General features: G+C 42.4%; 1 protein-coding gene across 2 annotated transcripts in view; it reads left to right on the top strand.

Annotated features, from left to right (window-relative positions):
• Positions 1–22,727, top strand: part of UNC13C (unc-13 homolog C) — a 65,920-nt gene that overhangs the window by 5,656 nt on the left and 37,537 nt on the right. Inside the window, exons 2-8 of one of the 2 annotated variants that reach the window (XM_070953912.1) lie at positions 5,111–5,133; positions 5,686–5,747; positions 15,290–15,368; positions 16,488–16,493; positions 20,911–20,979; positions 21,389–21,608; positions 21,878–22,105. In XM_070953912.1, coding sequence (XP_070810013.1) covers positions 5,111–5,133; positions 5,686–5,747; positions 15,290–15,368; positions 16,488–16,493; positions 20,911–20,979; positions 21,389–21,608; positions 21,878–22,105 — 687 coding nt within the window. The remainder of the gene's footprint in view (positions 1–5,110; positions 5,134–5,685; positions 5,748–15,289; positions 15,369–16,487; positions 16,494–20,910; positions 20,980–21,388; positions 21,609–21,877; positions 22,106–22,727) is intronic. The other variant, XM_070953911.1, reaches the window with a different exon arrangement.

The raw sequence follows: 22,727 nt of genomic DNA, 5'->3' as shown, positions 1-22,727 counted from the left end.
GCGCTCTCCACTTAGAACAGGGATGTCAAACTTGCTAAATGCCAAAGCTTTTTTGCACAGGTCGGCCCCACGAGACTATTTATTTATTTATTTATTTATTTATTTATTTATTTATTTTAACTTATATGCCGCCCTATCTCCATAGGACTCAGGGCGGTTCACAACAATTAAAACAAGCCAATAAAAACATAAAATACATTCATAAAAAAATATTAAAACCCATTAAAATAATCGAAAACCCCCTCAGTCCAGGCTAGGTGCCGCGAACAGTCATGTTTTTCATTCGCGGCGGAAGGTGCGGAGATCAGGAGCCAGCCGGATCCCAGGGGGAGTTGATTCCAAAGGGTGGGCACACCCACAGAGAAAGCTCTACCCCTAGGGGCCGCCAGCTGACATTGTCTAGCTGACGGTACCCGGAGCAGGCCCTCCCTGTGGGAACGCACAAGGCGATGGGAAGCTGTTGCTGGTTGCAGATGGTCCGCCAAGTATCCTGGGCTTAAGCCATGTAGAGCTTTATAGGTCATTACCAGCACCTTGAATCTCACCCGGAGGGCAACCGGCAACCAATGCAAGCCACGCAGGAGAGGTGTTACATGGGTGTATCGGGATTCTCCCATCACAACCCGCGCGGCTGCATTCTGTACCAGCTGAAGCCTCCGAGTGGTCCTCAAGGGCAGCCCCATGTAGAGAGCAATACAGTAGTCAACACAGGAGGTGATTAGTGCATGAGTAACTGTGCGTAGGGCATCTCGGTCCAAATAGGGGCGCAACTGGCACACCAGACGGATCTGGGCATATGCCCCCCTGGTCACGGTTGTTATATGATCTTCTAGACTCAACCACAAATCCAGGAGGACACCCAAGTTGCGTGCCCTGTCTATGGGGGGTAAAACTTCATAGTTTTACCCCCCTATAGCCAACGATGGAACCTCTCCTTCGGACCAAGATGCCGGTATCCACAGCCACTCAGTCTTGGCAGGGTTGAGCCGAAGCCTGTTCCTCCCCATCCAGATCCGCATCGCTTCCAGGCACTGGGACGTCACATTGAGGGCATCACTGGGTTGGTTCGGGGTGGATATAAAAAGCTGAGTATCGTCAGCATACTGATGGTACCTCACCCCGAAATCACGGATGATCTCCCCCAGGGGTTTCATATAAATGTTGAACAGAAGGGGCGAGAGAACCGACCCCTGGGGGACTCCACAAGTGAGGGGCCTCATGGTCGATCTCTGCCCCCCTGTCAACACCGTTTGCGTCTGCCCCAAGAGGTAGGAGAACCACCGTAAAACGGTGCTTTCCACTCCCAACCCCTCGAGGCGCTGCAGCAAGATATCATGGTTGATGATATCGAAAGCCGCCGAAAGATCCAACAGGACCAGAACAGAGGAATAACCTCTGCCCCGAGCCCTCCAGAGATCATCCACCAGCGCGACCAATGCCATCTCCGTGCTGTACCCGGGCCTGAAACCCGATTGGTACGGATCAAGGTAATCCGCTTCATCCAGGGCCATTGGGAGCTGATGTGCCACCACACTTTCGACAACCTTCGCAAGGAAGCGAAGATTGGAGACCGGACGGAAATTACTCAAGACAGCTGGATCCAAGGTTGGCCTCACCACCGCCTCCTTCAAGGTGGCAGGAAAGCTTCCCTCTTCCAAGGAGGCAGTTATCATCGCCTGGATCCAGCCGCGTGTCACCTCCCTCGCTGAATAAACCAGCCAGGAGGGCACGGGTCCAGTACACATGTGGTCGCACTCAGCTTCCCCATGATCCTGTCCACTTCCTCTGGGGTAACAGGATCGAACTCTTCCCAAAGCACAAGACCTGCCTTCTCACCGTCTGACTCTGTCCAATCAGAGTCCAAGCCGTCCCGAATCTGAGCGATCTTGTCCAGCAGATGCTGGCTAAACTCCTTGGCTCGCCCTCGCAGAGGGTCTTCCCTCACCCTCTAATTCAAGAGGGAGCAGGACACCCTAAACAGGGCAGCCGGGCGATTCTCTGCGGACGCGATGACATGTCCCTTGTGTATAAGCAATGAAGAGTTTTCTGCCTTGCAGCTCTCCCCAAGCAGCCCTGACTGGTATGCGCCTTAGAATATTTGCTTGGAATGAAATTGCCGTCTTTAAATTCTGGCTAGGAAGGTTTTTGGATTTTCTCCATCGCCATGTGTCATCAAACTGACAGATTTCTTATGAGGTCACTTCTGCCCTCCCCAGGATGGCTGAGGAGATAACTGGAGATGGATAGGTAACAAAGGGAACTTCCCCCAATAGTGGAAAGTATTTTTGAAATTATGGCCACACAGTGACAGTAGCATTCATTTGTCTAGAGGCTTAGCAAAGCCAGAGCATTATGCAGAGGACAGACAGTTCTGCCCTGTGCCCAGGAGCCAAAGAACTGAAACACGACAAGTGGTAGAAACTTGCAAAGTGGGCGAGAGAAAGGGGTGCAGTAATAGTAATATAGTACGTATGTGCTTATTATTTATTCTTAGGCCTAGTTGCAACAAGCAATGGGGTGAGATAGAGCATGGTTCCACACAAAAATGGTGGTTCGAATTCATAGAATAATACAGTGCAATATTTACCTGGGAGAGTCCAACGAACAATTGAGAGGCAAGCAGCAGGCAGAGATGCAGTTGCCATCTGGATCTGCCTATATGCCATTAAGAACTCCCTCCACTGGCCACGGTTGGTTCTTCTTAGGCAAAAAGTACGCAAAATCTAGTGAGTTTGGAAATTGTGACGGATTTTCTGCCACCCTGGATTTATTTGGTTTGTTGCTTTCCCTGATGGCCTATTTCCAATCTCTATCCCAGCAGCTCTTTGTAAGGATTTGGGCCGTCTCTGCCATGGGCAGCAGAGGGATCTTCTTGGCACGTGGCTTTTGCTCTGGGGAGCCAGTGGAGGAGAAGTCAGCAAAGACTTTTCTGTCAAAGAAACATTGGAGAATGATCTAGGCTGGTCTCTAATAGGGTGCCTAGAAACTGAGATGAGGACCCAACAATATGACCTCACCCCCCTGTGACAGATAGTGCTGACTAATCCTCAGTGTTTAAAATTCTACATTCTCACATGAAACCTCACATAGTTCAGTGTGCAAGATCTGGAGCTTCTTACCTGGCTTATTTCTGCTGTGGTTGAGAGCTGGACCGAGCCTGACAGATGACAGAGGCCAGGAAATCCCCAGTTTTGGGGGAACAAATGGTGGAAACAAATGGTGATCCTTTATGCTGCATCTTCTGACCAAGAAGGTCCTTTGCCTCAGTGCACAGTGTAATCTGCCGAGGTTCCTTTTCCTGCCCCCCAATTTGTGACCCACTGATTGAAATTTCTCTTCTCTTCTGTCAACCAGCTTTGATTTTGCTTTGGTCTTCTCTGGATCAGACCACTGGTATTCATTTGCTATGCACCATAATCCTCTCAATTGGGCACAGAACATTAGATGCTTTTGCCTGCTGCTAGTAAGATAATATCCTCCAGGCAAACTCTGCATTGGAGTAATGACTTTAGAATAATTTAGTGCCACCATCCTGGGGCTGTGGCAACAGTTGTCCAGGCAGACAAATCCAGGGAGTCAGTGAGTGGGTCCTTCCTTCTCTCCGCTTGGGTTTCTGAGGTCACAGGAATTGTCTGGATGGGATTCAATGCTTGCTGAATGCCACAATGTTTGCTGCGTCTTCTAACCAAGAAGGTCCTTTATTTACAAGGTAGACAGGAAATGCTTCCTGGCCCCAAATGCATGACAAGGGCTGCATGGAGAGCTAGCTGGTGAGGACAAACAGGCTGGGAAGAGAGCAGCTGATTTCAGCACCATCCCCCGGGCATCTTCACCCTGTCACTAGTTCCAAACTACTAGCTCTTTTCACAGAAGTCTTCCTGGTTGGTGCTCTGTGTCTTTTTGGTTAAAATGCATAATTTATAGCTCACTAGATGTCTGGATACAGGAAGCTTTAATTCCTATAGCCGCAAAAGACTTGATAAATGCAGCATCATTCATAACAAGACATTTGCTGAAGGATCCACTGCGTTCACAGGGAAAATTATTACATTCTGCCTTGTTTCACTCTGGCTTCCTCTGTTTAGTTGAGAGATCAAAATTGAGTAGATTTGTTTTTCTGGCCAAGAAAAAGACACAATACTTGTTTCTGATTTACAAGAAAAGAAAGGCTCCTGTATTAATTGCCGTCCTTTGTTAGACTGTATGGTGTCAAGGCAGAGTCATGGCAAAGCCAGGCTGTTTTTACTGTTAGTCACAGAGATCAACCATTTTTTATTTTTGTTTCCGTTCCAGTTCTGTAATTCCTTCTTGGCATGGGTGGGGGGGAGAGGGACTCCTTTTCTTTAGGCTTGAAATAAAGGCCCATCCTCCCTTCCATGCCCCCTTACAAAGTGATGGCTCTCAGTTCACCCTCTGAACACCATTGAGCGCACTGAGGCAAGATGTTTGGAAGGCTTTCCAACCAGAGCCAGGACTGCAGGGAGGATGTCAGGGGCATCCGAGACAGAAATTATGACTTGATGGTCATCAAGTCCCTGGAATATATGAGGTGGGCAAGGGTTTCCCAGCCTGTGGGTCAGGGAGGTTGCTTTCTCTCAGGCTCTGTAGTCCAGGAGGGGCTTTCACTGCCTTAATCTACAGATTCTTGCTATAATTAGGTGGCCCATGATGCTGCATTGAGAAGGAGCTTTCTGGATCATGAGCTACTGTGCCAGGCATCTGAGTAAGCAGAAGAGCTCCTACTTCTGAGCAGGGATTTGTGGGATCCCTTCATAAAGATGAAGATCCCCTTGGATGAGTTGCTTCATGGCCTGAGGATTTTTGTCACACCTGAAAGTCTTAATGCACACCCAACATTTTCTCATCAGGCCTCCTAAAGAATGGAACCAGTGTGAGAAAGAGGTCTAATACGCTAGCTCTTCAGATGCCAGCTGTAACTTTCCCTACCAGGCAGAAGGAAGAGGGAAAGGAGGTCCCAACCTGGTTTAGCATCTGAGTATAAAGCTCAGGAGCCTCTTGGCCAGGCTCTAGGTAGGATTGCAATATTCACTATGCACATTTCTTGGAGACATGTCTAATTTTTATTCCCCTCTTCCCAATTCTTTTTCAGATAGCAGTTCTGTGGATGAAAAGGTTCCAAATTTGCATCTTTCCTTAAAGGGTGCTGTTTTTTGTGGGGGTGTGGTTGTGGCTCAGTCGACCTGTTTGGTCTTTTAATTTGAGTTGTGAGATGTGCATGCCCCCCCCCCCAGCTTTCCATGCTTCTGTCTTCTTTCTCCGTTGATGTGTCCAGATGCCTCCCATTGACATGCAGACCAAGTCCTCACTGTTGTGGTTTTCTAACTCATAAATTGTGCCAGCTTAGGGATCTGCTGTTGCCAAACCCAGGTTTCCTGTTTTGCACCCTGGGACCAGCACACCCACTGACCAACTGCCGCTTGTACTCCAGGGTTTAAAGGGAAACCGCCTGCAGGGGTGGGGTGCACAAGCCAGATTTCCTCCTCAAGGCTGAATGTTGCTCTGTTGTCTTTTCAAACAAGATGGATCTTAGCTTTGGCGTGGTGGAGCTGGCCCTGCTTCGCATTCGTGTTTCCGTCCTCGGTGTTGTTCTGTATATGGCCCCTCTCTGCTTGCTACCTGCCAGCACTTGCAGAGAAGCTGAGCTGTCCCTTCTTTTCTTTCAAGGCCCTTACTGTCAGCGGATGTTCGTTGGAAGCTTCCAAACTTGCCATTCAAGCTTTTTCTGGGTAAGTATCTGCACATCCCTGCCTGAAAAAACTGCCCTTTGAAGATGTTAATGTTCTTTGGAGGAAACATCAATAGCAGCTATAGCAGTGGTGGGTTGCCCCTGGTTCAGACCGGTTCGCAAGAACTGGTAGTAAAACCGGCGGGAAGCCCTGCCCACCGTCCTGGATGTCATCATCAGCGATCTGCACATGCGCAGAAGCAAGGCGCATGCACAGAAGCAAGGCATGGGTGTGAAGCGATCCCGTTGCGAACTGGTAGTAAAGATAAGTAGAACCCACCCCTGAGCTGTAGCCTACATACATCTCAACAAGGTGGGAGGAGAAATGAAGCAGCAGAGAGGAGGCTCAGTTGAGGATCTTTGAGAAGAAGCTCAGGACAACCCAAACTGGAGGCCTGGAGAGACAAAGCCAGTGAATTGCCTTGTTTTGCAAGGACTACTTTGTCTCCCTAAAAGTTTATCCTACATGTAGCCGCTGGAGATCTGACTGTTCCTCTGAATCTCCTTGCTCCAGCTATGCTGTCAGTTGTCTGAAATATTGTCAGAGTTGCCACCAGTTAACTAGACTCAATTTTCAGGGTTTTTTTGCCATGACATCTCCAAAGTAAGAGCCAGAAGAGATCCATTGCCTGCTGGCCCTGCTGATGACAACACAACCTTCTCCTTACTATACAGGCTGTTTTCTGAATAGCCCACTAGGTTTCTAATTAGTTGAATTCTGCTTTTATCAGCTTTGAGGTCTTCCATTGGTTTCAAAATTTTGGAAGAGTTTTATGATATTTACGGAGTTTGTGTGTGTCTGGTCATTTCATTATTCCTCTCTGATCTCTGTGTATTGGTCATTTCTTTTCTGTTTATAGAGGTTTTTATTATTCCTCATCACGCAATCAGCCAGCATTATCAAGTCCTTTCCAAGGACTTGGGATAGGCAGATGTTGATAATATTATTAATCATCGCATAGTCAGCTGGATGTTCAGACTGGGTTTGGAATTTTTGTCTACGTATCGAATCCTTCCCAAGGACCTGGGATAGGCAAACCTGGATGTTTGACGGTGTTACAGATATTGTCACAGGATGGAAGCTGTTCCAAGTACTAGTACTAATACTAGTACTAGTACTAGTACTAGTACTACTACTACTACTATTATTATTATTATTATTATTATTATTATTATTATTATTATTATTATTATTTACTTTAAGTCTACTGAACATTTAAAAATGTGTCACAAATATGATTGACTGATGCTAATGGTTGATACGGGTTGCTGCCAGCGTCCTAGGTATCAACCAAGTATCTTCTTAAAATATGATGTTCTGAGTAGTGCAGTTTTTTGCACTAGTGTTATTGCAGGAAGCTGCAATTTCTTGATGTGTTTTGTAAAATTCTTGGACATGGTACCAAGTGCCCCGATGACAACGGGTATCACTGTTACATGTTTCATCCATAGCCTTGTAGTTATGGCCAGGTTGCGATATTTCGTGATTTTTTCCAGTTCTTTCTCTTCGACTCTGGCGTTTCCTGGTACAGTGATATCAATAAACTGTATGCTTTGGCCCTTGACGACCGTGATATCTGGCGTGTTATGTTCCAAATGATGATCCATCTGTATTTGAAAGTCCCACAAGATAATTCACTGTCTCATTTTCAATAACTTTTTCCACTTTGTGCTCTCATGACTTTTCGGATACAGGTATGTTGTATTTTTTTTACATAATGACCAGTGGACTAATTTAGCAACTCGATCATGTCTAGCTTTGTAATCAGCTTTGCTGCACTCACATATTAAGTGTGAAACAGTTTCAATTTTGTCGTTGCAAAGTCAGCAGTTTGGATTGTCAGTGGATTTTTGTATTTTCGCTTTCATGGCATTAGTTTGTAGTACTTGTTCTTGAGCAACAAGTATTAAACCTTCCGTTACTTTCTTGATGGTTCCTCTCTTAAGCCATGCCCATGTCAAGTTGTTATCACATTTTCCTTCAATGTTTTTCAAGTGCTGTTCATGCAGAGCTTTGTTTTTCCATCCATTTAATCTATCATCCAACTGTTTTTCCTTATATTATGCCTTTGTTTCTGTTGTTCTTATAATGTTCTCCATTTTCACAGCCTGCAGCAATCTTTCTGTGCTTTGGTTCACATGATCATTCAAACTTCATTTTTCTTCTACAGTTTGATGGATTTGCAATAGCCCTCTGCCCAGGGGTGAAATCTAAATTTTTTTGCTACCGGTTCTGTGGGTGGGGCTTAATTAGTGGGTGGGGCTTGGTGGTAAGGTGACTGGGAGGGTGTGGCTTGTTGGCCAGGTGGGCGTGGCCAAGTCAATGTCACTTCTTTGCCCTTTTTTAACCTTCAAAACACAACACAACACAACTGGCTCACCTACAATATAAAAGCAGCTGTGCTAGACCCAAAATGGACCCTGCAACAAGCAGGAAACTCACACAGCCACACAAAGTCCAAAAAACCAACTTTCACACTTTACCCACACAAAATTCCACATACAGCTTTGTGAGATTTTGTGTGTTTGTGTAGATAGAGTGAAACACTACAGAAACACACAAAATCTCAGAAAGCTGCACAAATATTATTTTATTTTATTTTTATTTTTATATAAAAGCAGCTAAATTTAAAACTTCCTAAATTTTAAATGGCTAGGTCTAAAAAAAAGAACAACTAAAAAAAACCCCAATTAACTATTTTTTTTAAAGCTCCCAAAGGGGAAAAAAACTTACCCAATAGAATGGGTGTCTCCAGTCTTGGCAACTTTAAAACTTGTAGACTTCAACTCCCAGAATTCCTCAGCCAGCTTTGCTGGGAGTTGAAGTCCACAACTCCCTGCCTGCTTGATTGCAGGCAGAGAGATTCAGTTGCTTGCTGATGCAATGGATGCAAGGTGTTGCGACCAGCAGCTAATGTAAGCAAGCTGAGGGGGGGAGGGGGAGGGATTTTTGCTACCGATTAGCAGGCAACAGCTGGGATCGTCAGAGCTTGGCTGGTCAGAACCATTTAAAAGGAAAAACGTTTTTTTCTTTTACATGGCTCTGGCAATCCAAGCTGAGTTGCCTGATTAGCAGTTTAATTAGCATAATTAAAACATTAATTATGTTTCCAGAATTCACTTTTGATTTTAATATTTTACGGACCTTCCTGATGTATTCCTTTCGCATTGACTCTTTGACTTTTCCATTCAAGGTGTTATCTGCTTCCAATATGCCTAGGTATTTGTAACCATCATCCTTTGCTAATGCTTTCACAATGCTTCCATTTCCCAGTTCTATTCTTTCTATTTTTTCCATTTTTCCTCGCTGCGTGGATAGTATAGCACATTTTTCAAGTCCAAAGTTCATTCTGATGTCGCTGCTGAACAGTTGAACTGTGTGGAGTATTGATTCAAGTTCAGTGGGGCTTTTTGCATACAGTTTTAAGTCATCCATGTATAGTAGGTGGTTTATCTTGCCATGTTGGCTTGAGATTTGGTAGCCCAGTTTTCTGTTTTGTAGGATTATTGTCAGTGGAATTAATGCAATGTTGAACAGTAGTGGCGAAAGTGAGTCCCCTTGGAAGATTCTTCGTCTGATGTTGACTTCGCCAATGTTCTCCCCATTTGCTGTTAGAACTGTTTTCCATTTTTGCATATTTGCTTTCAAAAATGTACAAATATTTTGCTGATTCCAAAGTTAATCCAGCTGTGGGGTAATGTGTCAAATGCCTTCTTGTAATCTATCCACGCCATATTTAAATTTGTTCTTCGTTTTGCATTTTTTAGTACCATTTTGTCAATGGCAGCTGGTCTTTTGTTCCTCTTGATTTTTTGTAATTTCCTTTTTGTTCTACTGGGTACAAACTGTTTTCCATCAGATGATTGAATACTGAATTTACCAGTACTCTTGTAAAAAGTTTGAATGTTGTTGGCAGACAAGTAATTGGGCGATAGTTGCATGGTTCCGTGCCCTTTTCTGGATCTTTCATTATCAAGTATGTTCGGCCAGCTGTTAACCATTCTTCGCTTGTTGTATTTTGAAGCATTTCATCAAATTGACTGGCCATGCGATGATGGAGGCTGGTTAGGTGTTTTAACCAGTATCCATGAAGTTAGAATAGAATAGAATAAGTGTTATTGCTATTAGAACAGAATAACAGAGTTGGAAGGGACCTTGGAGGTCTTCTAGTCCAGCCCCCTGCTTAGACAGGAAACCCTACACCACTTCAGACAAATGGTTATCCAACATCTTCATAAAAAATTCCAGTGTTGGAGCATTCACAACTTCAGGAGGCAAGTTTTTTTAAAAAAGTTTTTTATTTTTAAACAAACACAGCATAAAAAACATCATCTTTCCATATACTTACAGACAGTGATTCAATCGGTTAAAATCATTTGGTGTTCTCAACATTTTCAAAGTTTCAGTTGTGACAAATGTTCTTACATCTAACTAAAAGCAAATGTTTACACATTTTATCCAAATCATTTCATATGTAATATTTCATCTCCATTCTTTATTATCTACCCATTGATAAAATAGCTCCCATATCAAATAATATTGTTTATCTTCCCGTTCTCTTATTTCAAATGTCAATCTACTCATTTCATCACAGTCCAATATTTTTTTAATAATTTCTTCATCAGCAATTATCTTCTCTCCTTTCCAGTTTTTTGCAAATACAATTCTAGCCGCTGTTAAAATATTCACAATTAAATATTGCAATTCTTTATTAAATGTCTCTGGTAAGAGACATTAATAAAAATATATTAATATATACTAATAAAAATATCTCTGGTTTAAAGTCAATATGTCTCTTTGTCATTTTTTCCAACCATGTGTGTATCTTAGTCCAAAATCTCCTTGCTTCTATGCATGTCCACCACATATGGTAATAAGATCCTGGAGTCTGATGACACTTCCAACACTTCTCCGATTTATTCTTGAACATTCTGGCTATCCTTGTCGGGGGTAAATGCCACCTGTAAAACATCTTATACAAATTCTCTTTATATGCTGTAGACGTTGTCATTTTATAGTTATGTGACCACAATTTTTGCCATTTCTCCAAAACAATACCATAGCCAAAATTTTTCCCCCACACTATCATTGATTCTTTAACTTGTTCTTCTTTCAATTTTAACTCTAATAAATATCCATATAGCTTTTTGATTACATGGTCGTCAGAACCCATTAATATCTTATCTAAAATAGTCAAAACATTATAAATACCCTCTTGTTTGAGATCTTCTCGATATCTAGAAAATATTTACATATATGAAAACCAATCCATCTTAAATCCCTGATCTTCTAAATCTTGTTTTAACTTAAGATCACCCTTTTCATCCAATAATTCACTGTATCTAACAATTTGTTCTCCTTTAAATATCACTGGATATGAGAAGGCTTCAATTGTTGATACCCAGACTGGAATCTTCAAATAATGATATTTTTTAATCCTCTCCCAGTTCAAAAATAAAGCTTCACGTACAGTATCTGGTGTCTTCTAAAATACCCCTGTATTTTAGTTCCTTTGTACCATAAAAAGGCATGCCAACCCATCAACAAATCATGTCCTCCAAATTCAATAGTCTAGTGTTTTTCAATGTTATCCATTCTTTAATCCACTTAAATTAGCTGCTTGATAATATAATTTGAAATTTGGTAGTCCAAAACCACCCCTCATTTTAGCATCTTATAATAGCTTAAATTTTATTCTTGCCTTTTTCCGTGCCAAATATATTTCAACACCATTTTATTCAAATCTACAAAAAATTCCTTACCCAATTTTATTGGAATAGTCTGAAAAAGGTACAAAATTCTAGGTAAAATATTCATCTTAATAGTTGCAATCCTACCAATCATAGGACGCAAGTTGTTCCACTGATTAATTGTTCTAATTGTCAGGAAATTTCTCCTTAGTTCTAAGTTCTAAGACTTTTCGGAGGTCATTGTGAATTTTTTGGCAGCTGCTGCACACTGCTGGCTCATATTTAAATGGTTGTCCACTAGGACTCCAAGATCCCTCTCACAGTTACTACTATTGAGCAGTATACCGCATATACTGTACCTGTGCATTTTGTGTTTCATCCAGGCCACGTGCGCTCCAGTTCTTGACCTTCTTCACTTGTTGTGCAACCATATCAGTTGTTATTACAATATTCTCCATTTTGTTTTGTGTTGCTTGTTTTTGAGTATCTTTGATCCAGGAGGCAGTTTTATCATGTTCCACTTGGTTTTCCCACAGTTGTTTCCAAAAGTTCAAAGTTTTTTCTTTACATGAGTGAACATTAGTATGGTCTCGACTTTCATCGTGACCAGTACAAGAAGGGTTGATTTCTTCTGAACTGGACATTTTCACGATATTGTTTTATTCATCCTGCGTATCTTTCAATTTTCTTTGCTATTGCTATTACATTATTGTTTTAGTTCTTCCATAATTTCTGTTATTGTTTTTTCCTCCAGGTTGTATTTTTTTGTCTAAACTATTTTTCAGCTTTTTATTCTTTAGTTTTTCTTCTTTCAAGTTTTTCGAATTGCTGACATCTCATATTTTTTTAAATTTTATTTTCAAGTCAAATTTTCCACTTTGGTGTTCCAGTGGGTTTCTTTTTTGGCATTTTATAATCCAATTGTGTAGATATAACAGCGGTTGTGCTGTACATTTGTTGGCTTGTTTTATGTAGTGTGCTGAATGGGATGGAAGTTAAAATGTTCATGGTATTTAGTAAATCTTTCACTCATTTGCTATGTACTTCGCGAATGGCAGGCAGTCTTTTTCTTTCTGTGTTTTATTTTATGTTTTCAATTTTTTTTCCAGCATTTTCACTAGATCACTTACCTCTACACTTTCGAGTTGTTGCACAGGAAGATCTTTATCCTGTATATTGATTTCTTCCAGTGGTTGGTCAGTTTGTCCATTAATCTTTGTTCAGTTATGTCACTGTCTGTGTGTTTTTACTTCCACAGTTGCATCATTCTTTTTTGAAATCCGCTGGCTGTTGGTTCTGCCTGGTAGTAATATTTGATGATTTCTCGATTTTCTTTGGTTGTCCAAGTTTTGCCCTTTTGTCCCAGTCGCTTTACAGTTGCATGCCCTGGTTCCCCAGCAGTAGCAACTGAGCCCTGTAGCCCATTTTTCAGCAGATGTCCAGGAGGCATAGCATCTGACACAGTCCTTGTTGACCTGGGCGATGACTGATCCGGTATGGAATTTTGTTGATTTCTTCTCATCATTGGTGATGGTAGGTGCCTGAGTTGGTTCATGGTGGCTAAGCCACTACTGATCCGAAGATCAGCAATCTCATAACCATAGGGACTGCATCCGATAGCTGTCCAGGCCCAGCCATGGATTATTATCATCATCATCATCATCTCTTTTATTCATTAAACATGAAACTCAGTCAACTGAACATTTAAAAATGTGTTGCAAATATGATTGATTGGTGCTAATGGTTGATATGGGTTGCTGACAGTGTCCTAGGTATCAACCAAATATCTTCTTAAAATATATACATTTTAAGAAGATATTTTTAAAGAATATATTTTAAGAACATATATTTTAAGAAGATGATGATGATTTTTATTATATACTTTATTAATTGAAACAGGAAAATCAACTGAACATTCAAAAATGCATCACAAATACCATTGACTGGTGTTAATGGTTGATACGGGTTGCTGACAGCGTCCTAGGTATCAACCAGGTACCTTCTTAAGATATACAATGTTCCAAGTAGCACAGTTTTTTGCAGTTCCACTCAGGGATGGGTTCTACTTACCTTTACTACCAGTTCGCAATGGGGCCGCACACGCTCTTCTGCACATGCGTTCTGATGATGTCGGGGTCGGTGGGTGGAGCCTCCTGCCAGTTTTACTACCAGTTCTATAGAACCGGTGTGAACCGGGGGCAACCCACCACTGGTTCCACTGGTGTTATTGCAGGAAGCTGCAATTTGTTGATGTATCTTATAAAATTCTTGGACATGGTACCAAGTGCCCCGATGACAATGGGTATCACTGTTACATGTTTCATCCATAATCACATAGTTTCAATGGCCAGGTCCCAATATTTCGTGATTTTTCCCAGTTCTTTTTCTTCGACTCTGGCATTTCTTGGTACAGCGATATCAATATCTCCTGGTACCGCAATGTCAATAAATTGTACGTTTTGGTTTTTGACAACCATGATATCTGGTGTGTTGTGTTCCAAATGACAACCCATCTGTATTCAAAAGTCCCATAAGATCTTCACCTTCTCATTTTCTATAACTTTTTTCACTTTATGTTCCCATGACTTTTTGGATACAGGTAAGTCGTATTTTTTACATAATGACCAGTGGATTAATTATTATTATTATTATTATTTTATTTCTATACCGCCTTTCTCCTGCGGGACTCAGGGTGGTGTACAGCCAAGATAAAACATTGCATATAAAATTTAAAAACAATTTAAAAAACAATTAAATAATTTCGGCCCAAAATATTAAAAACAAAAAAATTTAGCAACTCGGTCGGGTTTAGCTTTGTAATCGGTTTGTGCGATTTTGCTGCATTCACATATTAAATGTGAAACTGTTTCGACTTTGTTGTTGCAAATTCGGCAGTTTGGATTGTCAGTGGATTTTTGTATCTTCGCTTTCACGGCATTAGTTTGTAGTGCTTGTTCTTGAGCAGTGAGTATTAAACCTTCCGTTTCTTTCTTGATGGTTCCGATCTTAAGCCATGTCCATATAAAGTTATCATCACATTTTCCTTCAATATTTTTCAAGTGCTGTCCATGCAAAGCTTTGGTTTTCTATCTATTTAATCTGTCATCCAGCTGTTTTTCCTTATATTCTGCCTTTTGTTTCTGTTGTTTTTATAATGTTCTCCATTTTCAAAGCCTGCACCAATTTTTCTGTACTTTGGTTCACATAATCATTCAAACTTCGTTTTTCTTCTTCTACAGTTTGATAGATTTGCAATAGTCCTCTGCCCCCTATTTTTCTTGGCAGGTACAACCTGTCGATGTCACTTCGTGGATGTAAAGCGTGGTACATATTCAAAAGTTTACATGTTTTGTGGTCCAAGTTTTGTTATTTATTATTATTATTTTATTTATTTATTTATTTATTTATTTATTTATTTATTTATTTATTTATTTACTTACTTATTTATTTATCTGTCATCATCATCATCATCATCATCTTCCATTACACTGTCAGAACAATGTCAAATCTACAGCAATGTCTCTCCTTCAGCCTCTAACTGGGTGCAAGAGAAAGCATCACACAGTTTTCCTGGGAAAATGAATATGGAAGAGGCTGAATAGCTCATTGGCAGAACCACTTTGGAAGAAGCATAAAACCAATAGCAATGTATGAACTTTCATTGTGTGCCTTTTGAGCTCAAAAGGCCAAAGTATTCTTATTCCAAAAGTCCTGGAGTTTTTAAAAGGTTTCCCAAAAGGTCTCAGGGGACTGCAGGAGTCTATGACTTTTAACACTGATGTGGTTTTCTTCCATACGAGCCATGCATCTTGGTATGTTCCATGCATCCACCTCACTTTCTCACCTTTTCAGCCCTGGGAGTGCTCTGTACGGGATCGATAGCATGCCAGACCTGCGACGAAAGAACACATTCCCTGTCATTCGAGATGTGGTGAGTTGCTGGCAGCATGCTATCACACTAATGCAGTAATGCTGTGCGTAATGCCCAGTCCGCCCTGCTTCAACCAAGTGCAGTTATTCTCTGCTCACCATGGAACCCAAACAGAGAGAGGAGCTGGGCTCTGGGAAGAGGGAGCCTGCTTCTAGTAGCAGGGCCAGCAAGTCTCAGCCTCAGCTCTGTCCCACTGATTCCTTGGGAAGAGTCAGTGGCAAGAGCTGCAATCCCAGCCAGGCCGGGACTAGCAGATTACAAACGAGGCATTCCTAGAAGAATGAAATTCGTTATTCTCACATGTTTAGTTAAAGATACGCATAGGCTTCTGGGTTTTGCGGTTGGTTATGATAGGTAACTGCAGAAGTACAGGTAGCCCTTGACTAAGGGCCACACGGAGACGGGAGTGTCTGTCATAAATCATTATGGTCGTAAGTCACTACATGAAAGGACTTGATTGTATGACCATTTTACAATTGTCATAAGTCTATAAGCTGTATTCATGAAGCAGATCCAGCTTCCCTGATGGTGTTTTTTTGCCAGAAACCAGCAAAAATATTGCAAATTGTGATCATGTGACCACAGAACACGGCAACTGAGCGTAAATTCAAGCCGCTGCCAAGCACCCAAATTGTAATCAGCTTGTGACGGTTTGCAACAGTCATAAGTGCAAATGTAACTTGTAAGAGACTTTTCGGAGGTCATTGTGAATTTTGATCTGTCATTAAAAAAATGGATGTCAGGCTACCTGTAATTTATTTCATTTTTTGAAAAATTTGGATTTTACCTTCTTGATCAATATCTCCCAATTTTTTAAAAAAATATTATCCATCTTTTTCAGTTAGAAACTATTTTAGCCTAAAACATTATGTTCAATGAATTTAAGTGGTGCTCACAGGGAAAAAGTATGAGATATCTAAGAGATTCCTTATACATTGTGGATCAGTTCAGTTACCCATTTGAATGTTTTCAAGGTACAAAAATAAGACAGGATTTAGTTGTGGTATCTTTGCAGCCTTGATGGCTGTAGAAATATTAATCATTGCATGTCATTGTCCTTACAACATCTGACTATTAATGCTTTTCCTAATTCTTTCTCATCAATGCTGGATTTTCCAGGCAATGGTAAGTGGATTTATTGCTTAATGTATTCATGTATGGCATTTCTCAAAAGGTTCTACCCCAGGGCAGCTGTTCATTGCAAATTAGACATTTTCTGCAATAATGCTTAGATGTCAAATTGATTTTAAGATGTTAAAATCTGCCTTAAAAATGATTTGTCCCAGCCCTAAAAACAGCTTAAGCCCACCCAGCCCGCTGGTTGCAGGCGCATCTCAGAGCTCCTGGCCTACTGTATCAGGGTGGGCTTCTCTCCCGCTGAGTTAGCTGCAGCTAAAGCGGACACAGCAGTGATCGTGGGACTCTGCAGGGATCTGTTTTGGGGCAGGATCATTTGAAGCAATGACTGGAGAGCTGCTCATCAGAGCTGTAGATGATATTAAATGGGATAGGAGGTCTGATCAATGATCAGGGTAAAAGAATAAGATCTGTGACTCAGGACTTCAAAAAAGAAATATTTATTTATTTATTTATTTATTTATTTATTTATTTATTTATTTATTTATTCAATTTATATGCCGCCCCTCTCCGAAGACCCAGGGCAGCTCACAATACACTCAAAAAATCACTATAAAAACACTTAAAAATTAAAAACCTTAAAGACATTAAAACCCATTCACACCATTCATGGCCGGATCTCATCAGATCGTAAGAGCGAGATCAACGGCCCCAGGCCTGCCAGAAAAGCCAGGTCTTCACCGCTTTTCGGAAGGCCAAAAGGGTGGGGATGGTCCGGACCTCAGGAGGTAATTGGTTCTAGAGAGCTGGGGCAGCCACAGAGAACGCCCTCCCCCCCCCGGGCCCGCCAGCTGGCATTGTTTAGCTGACGGGACCCAGAGGAGACCAACTCTGTGGGATCTTACCGGTCCCTGGGAGCTATGCGGTAGAAGGTGGTCTCGAAGATAACCTGGCCCTGAGCCATGTAGGGCTTTAAAGGTAATAACCAACACCTTGAATTGTGACCAGAGACCAATAGGGAGCCAGACACATTTGACAAACACTGGCTTCTTGTTGGTATCAGCCTTGCTTGCTGGAGCCATGTTGGATGAACAAACTGATGAGCTTATTGGACTGGGTTTCCCCAGAAATTGCAGGGGATTTTCTGCCTGATCCTTTCAAGGTTTTCCAAACATGGGGGAAGGGGGGACAGCCTACAGGGTTATGAAATTTTAATTTTGCAAGGGGGAACAACAGAATTCCCCTCAACAGAGGGGGCTGCTGGTGGACTCCAAACATTATGCTTAAGGTTGCAAGCTTCCCATGAAGTTAATGCTGCTAGAGAAAATGGCATCTTTCCCCATTTATATTTACTCCTTGCCATGATAGGGAACCATTTTATGGCCTAGGTTTGGGTCTAAGGAGATGGGTGTGTTATGAGGATAAATATTTATTATTCATTATTAAAGTAAAAGATAAATGGCTTTCAATTCTGAGCAACTTGTGCCTATGCAAGATGTTCTTGGAAGATCAGCTGACTTTCCCCTGGGAGACTGAAGACTCGGTAGAAATCCAGAGCTCGAGTTGCTCATTTCCCACTAATGGTACTTGGGGAGGATGTGAAACCTGGCCAGGCCAGAGCGGACAACGAGTTTCCTTAGAGGCAGCCGGGGTGGCAGTGCTTGGTGGCCAGCTTGCCTTTCCTCCCCTCCACAGTCTCTTACAGCTAGAGGAATTCAGAGCTGCCCTGCATAGCTCCCTGGGGCAGGAAGCCCTCCTGCTTGTGTGGAGGGGGATGCTAAAAGGCCCAGACTGCCAACCTTCTGCCATCCCTCCTGGGCACAGCCCTTTGTAGAAAGGCAGGGGAAAATGTGCTGAGACACCCTTGGGGTGATGGTCTTTGTATTTCAGTCCCCATGGGCAAGGGTGACCAGCCTCAGTTCTTAGCCTGTCTGTGCTTGGGCAAAAGTGGGGTCTCCTTCACCACTAGCCTTGGCAGACCATTAATCACGAAAACCCATGACTTTCCTGTTAACTCCTTGCAGTGACCAGATAAGCAGCAGCAAAGTGGTGTCAACTTGGTGCAATATTCAAGGTGAAGGAGGAGGATTGGGAGCCACAATTTCCCTTGTCAGAGAGGTGATTATTATTAATCATAATCCAAGCCCATAAATGGTTGGCTTTGGAAACAGTTTATTTATTTAATTTATATGCCTGCTTGATCAGGGTGGGGTGCCTCCCATGTAAACCTCTATGGCTTTTTGCAGAGTTTTTGCAAAGAGACTTGAACATAGCTGTTGTAATGAGTTAAGAGATTGATACATCTTCTGATAAATTAAGTTGCCAGTGAGAGAAGATAAGGATTTGTTGGATCCTTGACTCTTCGTACAATAAAATTCCCAGCAGATGTCAAGATAATTTGAAGTGCCCCTATTGAAAATCTGATCAGATTTTCTGAGGCAGAAAGATGCGCAGATGATCAGCAATAAACTCTCAATAATGTCACTTTTTTTCTCTCCTTTTATTCTTGCCCAAATACTTTCAACATGAATTCTGTAATTCTGTGCAAGTGTATATTTTCTTTATATGGGGTGCAATCTCTTTGTTTTTCTGCTGTTCCTTTTGAACAAACTGGAGACTTTCAGTGAGCTGTGCCAGTCACAGTCATTATCCCACTGAGTTTCAGCACTGCCTGCCATATCATATTTGTCTTCCTGAGGGAACATTTTTCCTTCATTTTCTTTCCAGTGTGCACTGATGTACACATCACCTAACCCCTCCTAGCCTCTGTTGTAGTTTTCAGTCATATTTTGGAGTCGTTTTCCCACCTTTGTTTTCTGCTGTCTTGGCTCTGGTCCTTGGCTGAAAAATGGAAGGTGACAAGCAAACAGAAATATTCATAATTAATCATTAGCAAGGGGAATTCATTATGAGTTAGCACCACAAACCAGCTAAATTGCCAAGAATTTGTAAAGAAAAGCTTGTGAGATTAATTTATTAACCAGATTGCTGCAGTAATGAAGTAAATCAAATAACAACATGCCAGTGATTTGTTCTTACTTCACTTCATAATTATGTGTGGAGTTAATCATGTGTGATAGAAAACTCAGCTAAGAACACAACAATAATTTATTAAAGCTGGCAAGTTGACAGTGAGTCACTGGTCTTCTGCAGTTAATGCTGAAGAATTTAGAGACTGGTCATCCCAGGTTTAAAATAAGTTTACAGAGATAGCGAACCTGCTATCCATTTGGCCACTGACAAGGAATTGTTTTACGATGGAGAGCTTCCAGGGTGTTGAGATTCATGAATGCCGTCAGTCAAATTGATTGTTATTCTCATAGTTTGACCCTGCATTGTAATTTGAAAAGGAGAGGTGTGAATACTCCTGTTGTCAGTGTCATGGGTAATATGGCTGTTCTTGAAGATGTGAAACAGAAATGGGTGTTAGGGACTAGCCTCCGAGAGAGCTGCCGTCAGACAAAGTCAAGAGCATTCTTGGTCTTGCCTCTCCCTCTCTCACATGTTTCCCAAAGTGTTTCCTGCAAATTGATCCTTTCTGAATCAATAATGTGGACAAAAAGGCCCACACAACACTGATTATTTGTTTTTGGTATTAACTTTTCTAGTTTCTCCTTCTGTCAATAATAAAAGTAAAACAAATGCTACCTGATATGTTTTGTCAGCAGCTTGTTATCCATTTGTAATAAAACCTGAACATTTTAAATGAAATTGATTTAATATGTTTATATCTATTGTCCAAATAAAATATATTTTCAATCTTTTGTACTAAACATACTCCAGTATTCATCATACTTGTGAGTTCCAGTATTCAAATTATACATCACAGATTTTATAAAGATGTGAAGTGACTTAATATCTGTGAAAGGTACTAAAATAATGTTTAAAGGATTTAATGTCAATGTTTCTCAAAAATGATGGGCTTCCTGCTGCTTTACAGTTTTGTTTCTATATTAGTGATTATGTTTCATGGAGGCAGGAAATTTGGAAGTGTCTCTTTGGTACTTTTCAACCATTACCCTGGTTGCTGGAAAGCTTCTTCAGGGGAGGAGCAGCTGAGCAGGGCACCAGTCCTCCAGGGAGATGCCATTCCAGGCAAAGGCCAGAGAGGACAGGATAGCAGGCCTTTGGCTAGCTGGACCTGGGCTAAGTGTTGCATCTGGGTGTGTAGCCTGCCAGGCTCAAGTTGGCTAAAACAACCACTTCTGCCTGAGTTCATAGGAGCGACTGGGTTTCCACTGCACTTTGGCTTCAAAATTTTTTAGACTTGCCCTTGGATTTTGAGGTGGCAAAGAGAGGGGCGGGAGGCAGCCTTTATGAGGACTCTTGCCCAATGGCGGGACCTTCTGCGTGACCCAGAGCTCAGGGACCATAACAAACTTTGGACAGGATTTTGAGAGCAGCCAGCTGCTGTTTCCTTCTTTTCCTGCCACTTTTTCCTGCCTGTGTCTTTTGCCTTTAACAGACACTGACTGCCCGAAAGCCAGGGGTCTCACTGGCTATACTTGTCCGGACATCCCTGAATAACGAGATGGTAAGAGCAAGAAAGGAGCCTCTTTCTGGGGCCTCCACCAGTGCTGTGCTTTGGGTGGGGGACCTGCCTTAGTGGTGAAAAGAAGCTGGCCTTGAACTGAAGAAAATCCCCCCCCAAGCCGTCCTAAAAAGGAAGGGCAGGTAGAAAGTCCTTGTGTGTCCAATTACACTTGGCCAATAAAGAAGAAAGAATTGTAACACATTGTGTGGGTGGGTGGGAGTGGTTGCACGCACATGTATGTACAACTGGCTGAAGTCACACTCAAAAGAATGGGCAAGGGCAGGGCAAATTAATTAAATCAATAATAACAATTGAGAATGGTTGCCTCTGCACCCAGTGGCTGTTTTCTCTCCTATGGAAAGGGAGGCACATCCTCTCGCATCCCCTGATGGTTGTGTTCTTCCCACAGAAACTGCATGTTTTCAAAAAGACTCTGCAGGCGCTCATCTACCCCATGTCCTTGACCACTCCACACTACTTTGAAGTGTGGACAGCCACAGCCCCCACCTATTGCTACGAGTGCGAAGGGCTGCTCTGGGGCATTGCCCGGCAGGGAATGAGATGCAGTGAGTGTGGAGTGAAATGCCACGAGAAGTGCCAAGACCTCCTCAATGCCGACTGCCTTCAGAGTGAGTCTTGGGTGCCCCCTCTTTCTCTCGGGGGGGGGGCTGCTTCTGTGGGCATTCAGGGGTGGTTTTTGTTGGGGCGCTTTGGCAGCAGCATGCAGTAATGGCATTTCCTAGGGATATTTGCTGTATTTGGTATCCAAGGAACCAGCCTGCTAAAATCCAAGGAGGGGATGGGTCAGAGGACCAGCTTCTGAGGTTTCAGGAACCCTTCCTAATGACCAGATCAATGAATTATTGGATGTAATATGATTATTATGGTATTCCCTCAGGGGCAGCAGAGAAGAGCTCAAAGCACGGGGCTGAAGATAAGACCCAGAGCATCATTACAGCCATGAAGGAGCAAATGACAATTCGGGAGAAAAACAGACCAGAGGTCTTTCACCTGATCCGGGAGGTATTCCAGGTTTCAAAGGAAGAATTCTCAAAGCACACAAAGGTGGCCAAACAGAGTGTCTTGGATGGCACCTCCAAGTGGTCAGCAAAAATAACGATCACAGGTGTGATAGTTTCCCAGCTTTTTATCTCCTTTTGTGTCTTTTTTGTCCAGCAAACCACCTTGTGGCTTGTGAATGAAAACAAAACAGGGTGGCATTATGAGAAAGAAAAAGCTGTTCTGCTGGATTTCATGAGGAGGTTGAGTTGGCTCCAGCTGAGCTTATCTTGTGTGTCTTGGGCTGAGCCTAGGAAGAGTCCTCCGATGGGGTTGAGTAGTGGATCAGTCTGCCCAGAGCGGAGGGAGATTCCCTTCTCTGGAATCCCTTCTCCCAACCCCCCATTGGGCAGAGGTTAATGGATTCCTCCCCTGGCCCAGGGGATGGGTCAGATATCCTCTTTGGTCCTTTCCAGCTCATGTGTGCTGCATTCATGGTGAAATAACAACTTTCATCCCTTTCTAGCAGATAAATCAATTGGCTGCCTAGAGATTTGTTTATGCAGCCCCAGGCTCACAGGGGAGAATGGAAATACTCCAGGGGCTTTGGCTGAATCTCCCCTTGCTGTCGGTGCCCTATTCTGACATCCCATAATTCAAGTTTACTATCACCTCTGGCAGGAAAAGTTGGGCTAAATCAAATTATCTTCTGTTTTCATTATGGCATTTCCTGTATATTCCACTTTTCA

The sequence above is a fragment of the Pituophis catenifer genome, unplaced genomic scaffold (assembly GCF_029215685.1).
Source record: "Pituophis catenifer annectens isolate HBS135680 unplaced genomic scaffold, rPitCat1.0.hap2 SCAF_14, whole genome shotgun sequence".
Taxonomy (NCBI): domain Eukaryota; kingdom Metazoa; phylum Chordata; class Lepidosauria; order Squamata; family Colubridae; genus Pituophis; species Pituophis catenifer.
This window is presented reverse-complemented; position numbering and strand designations above follow the sequence as displayed.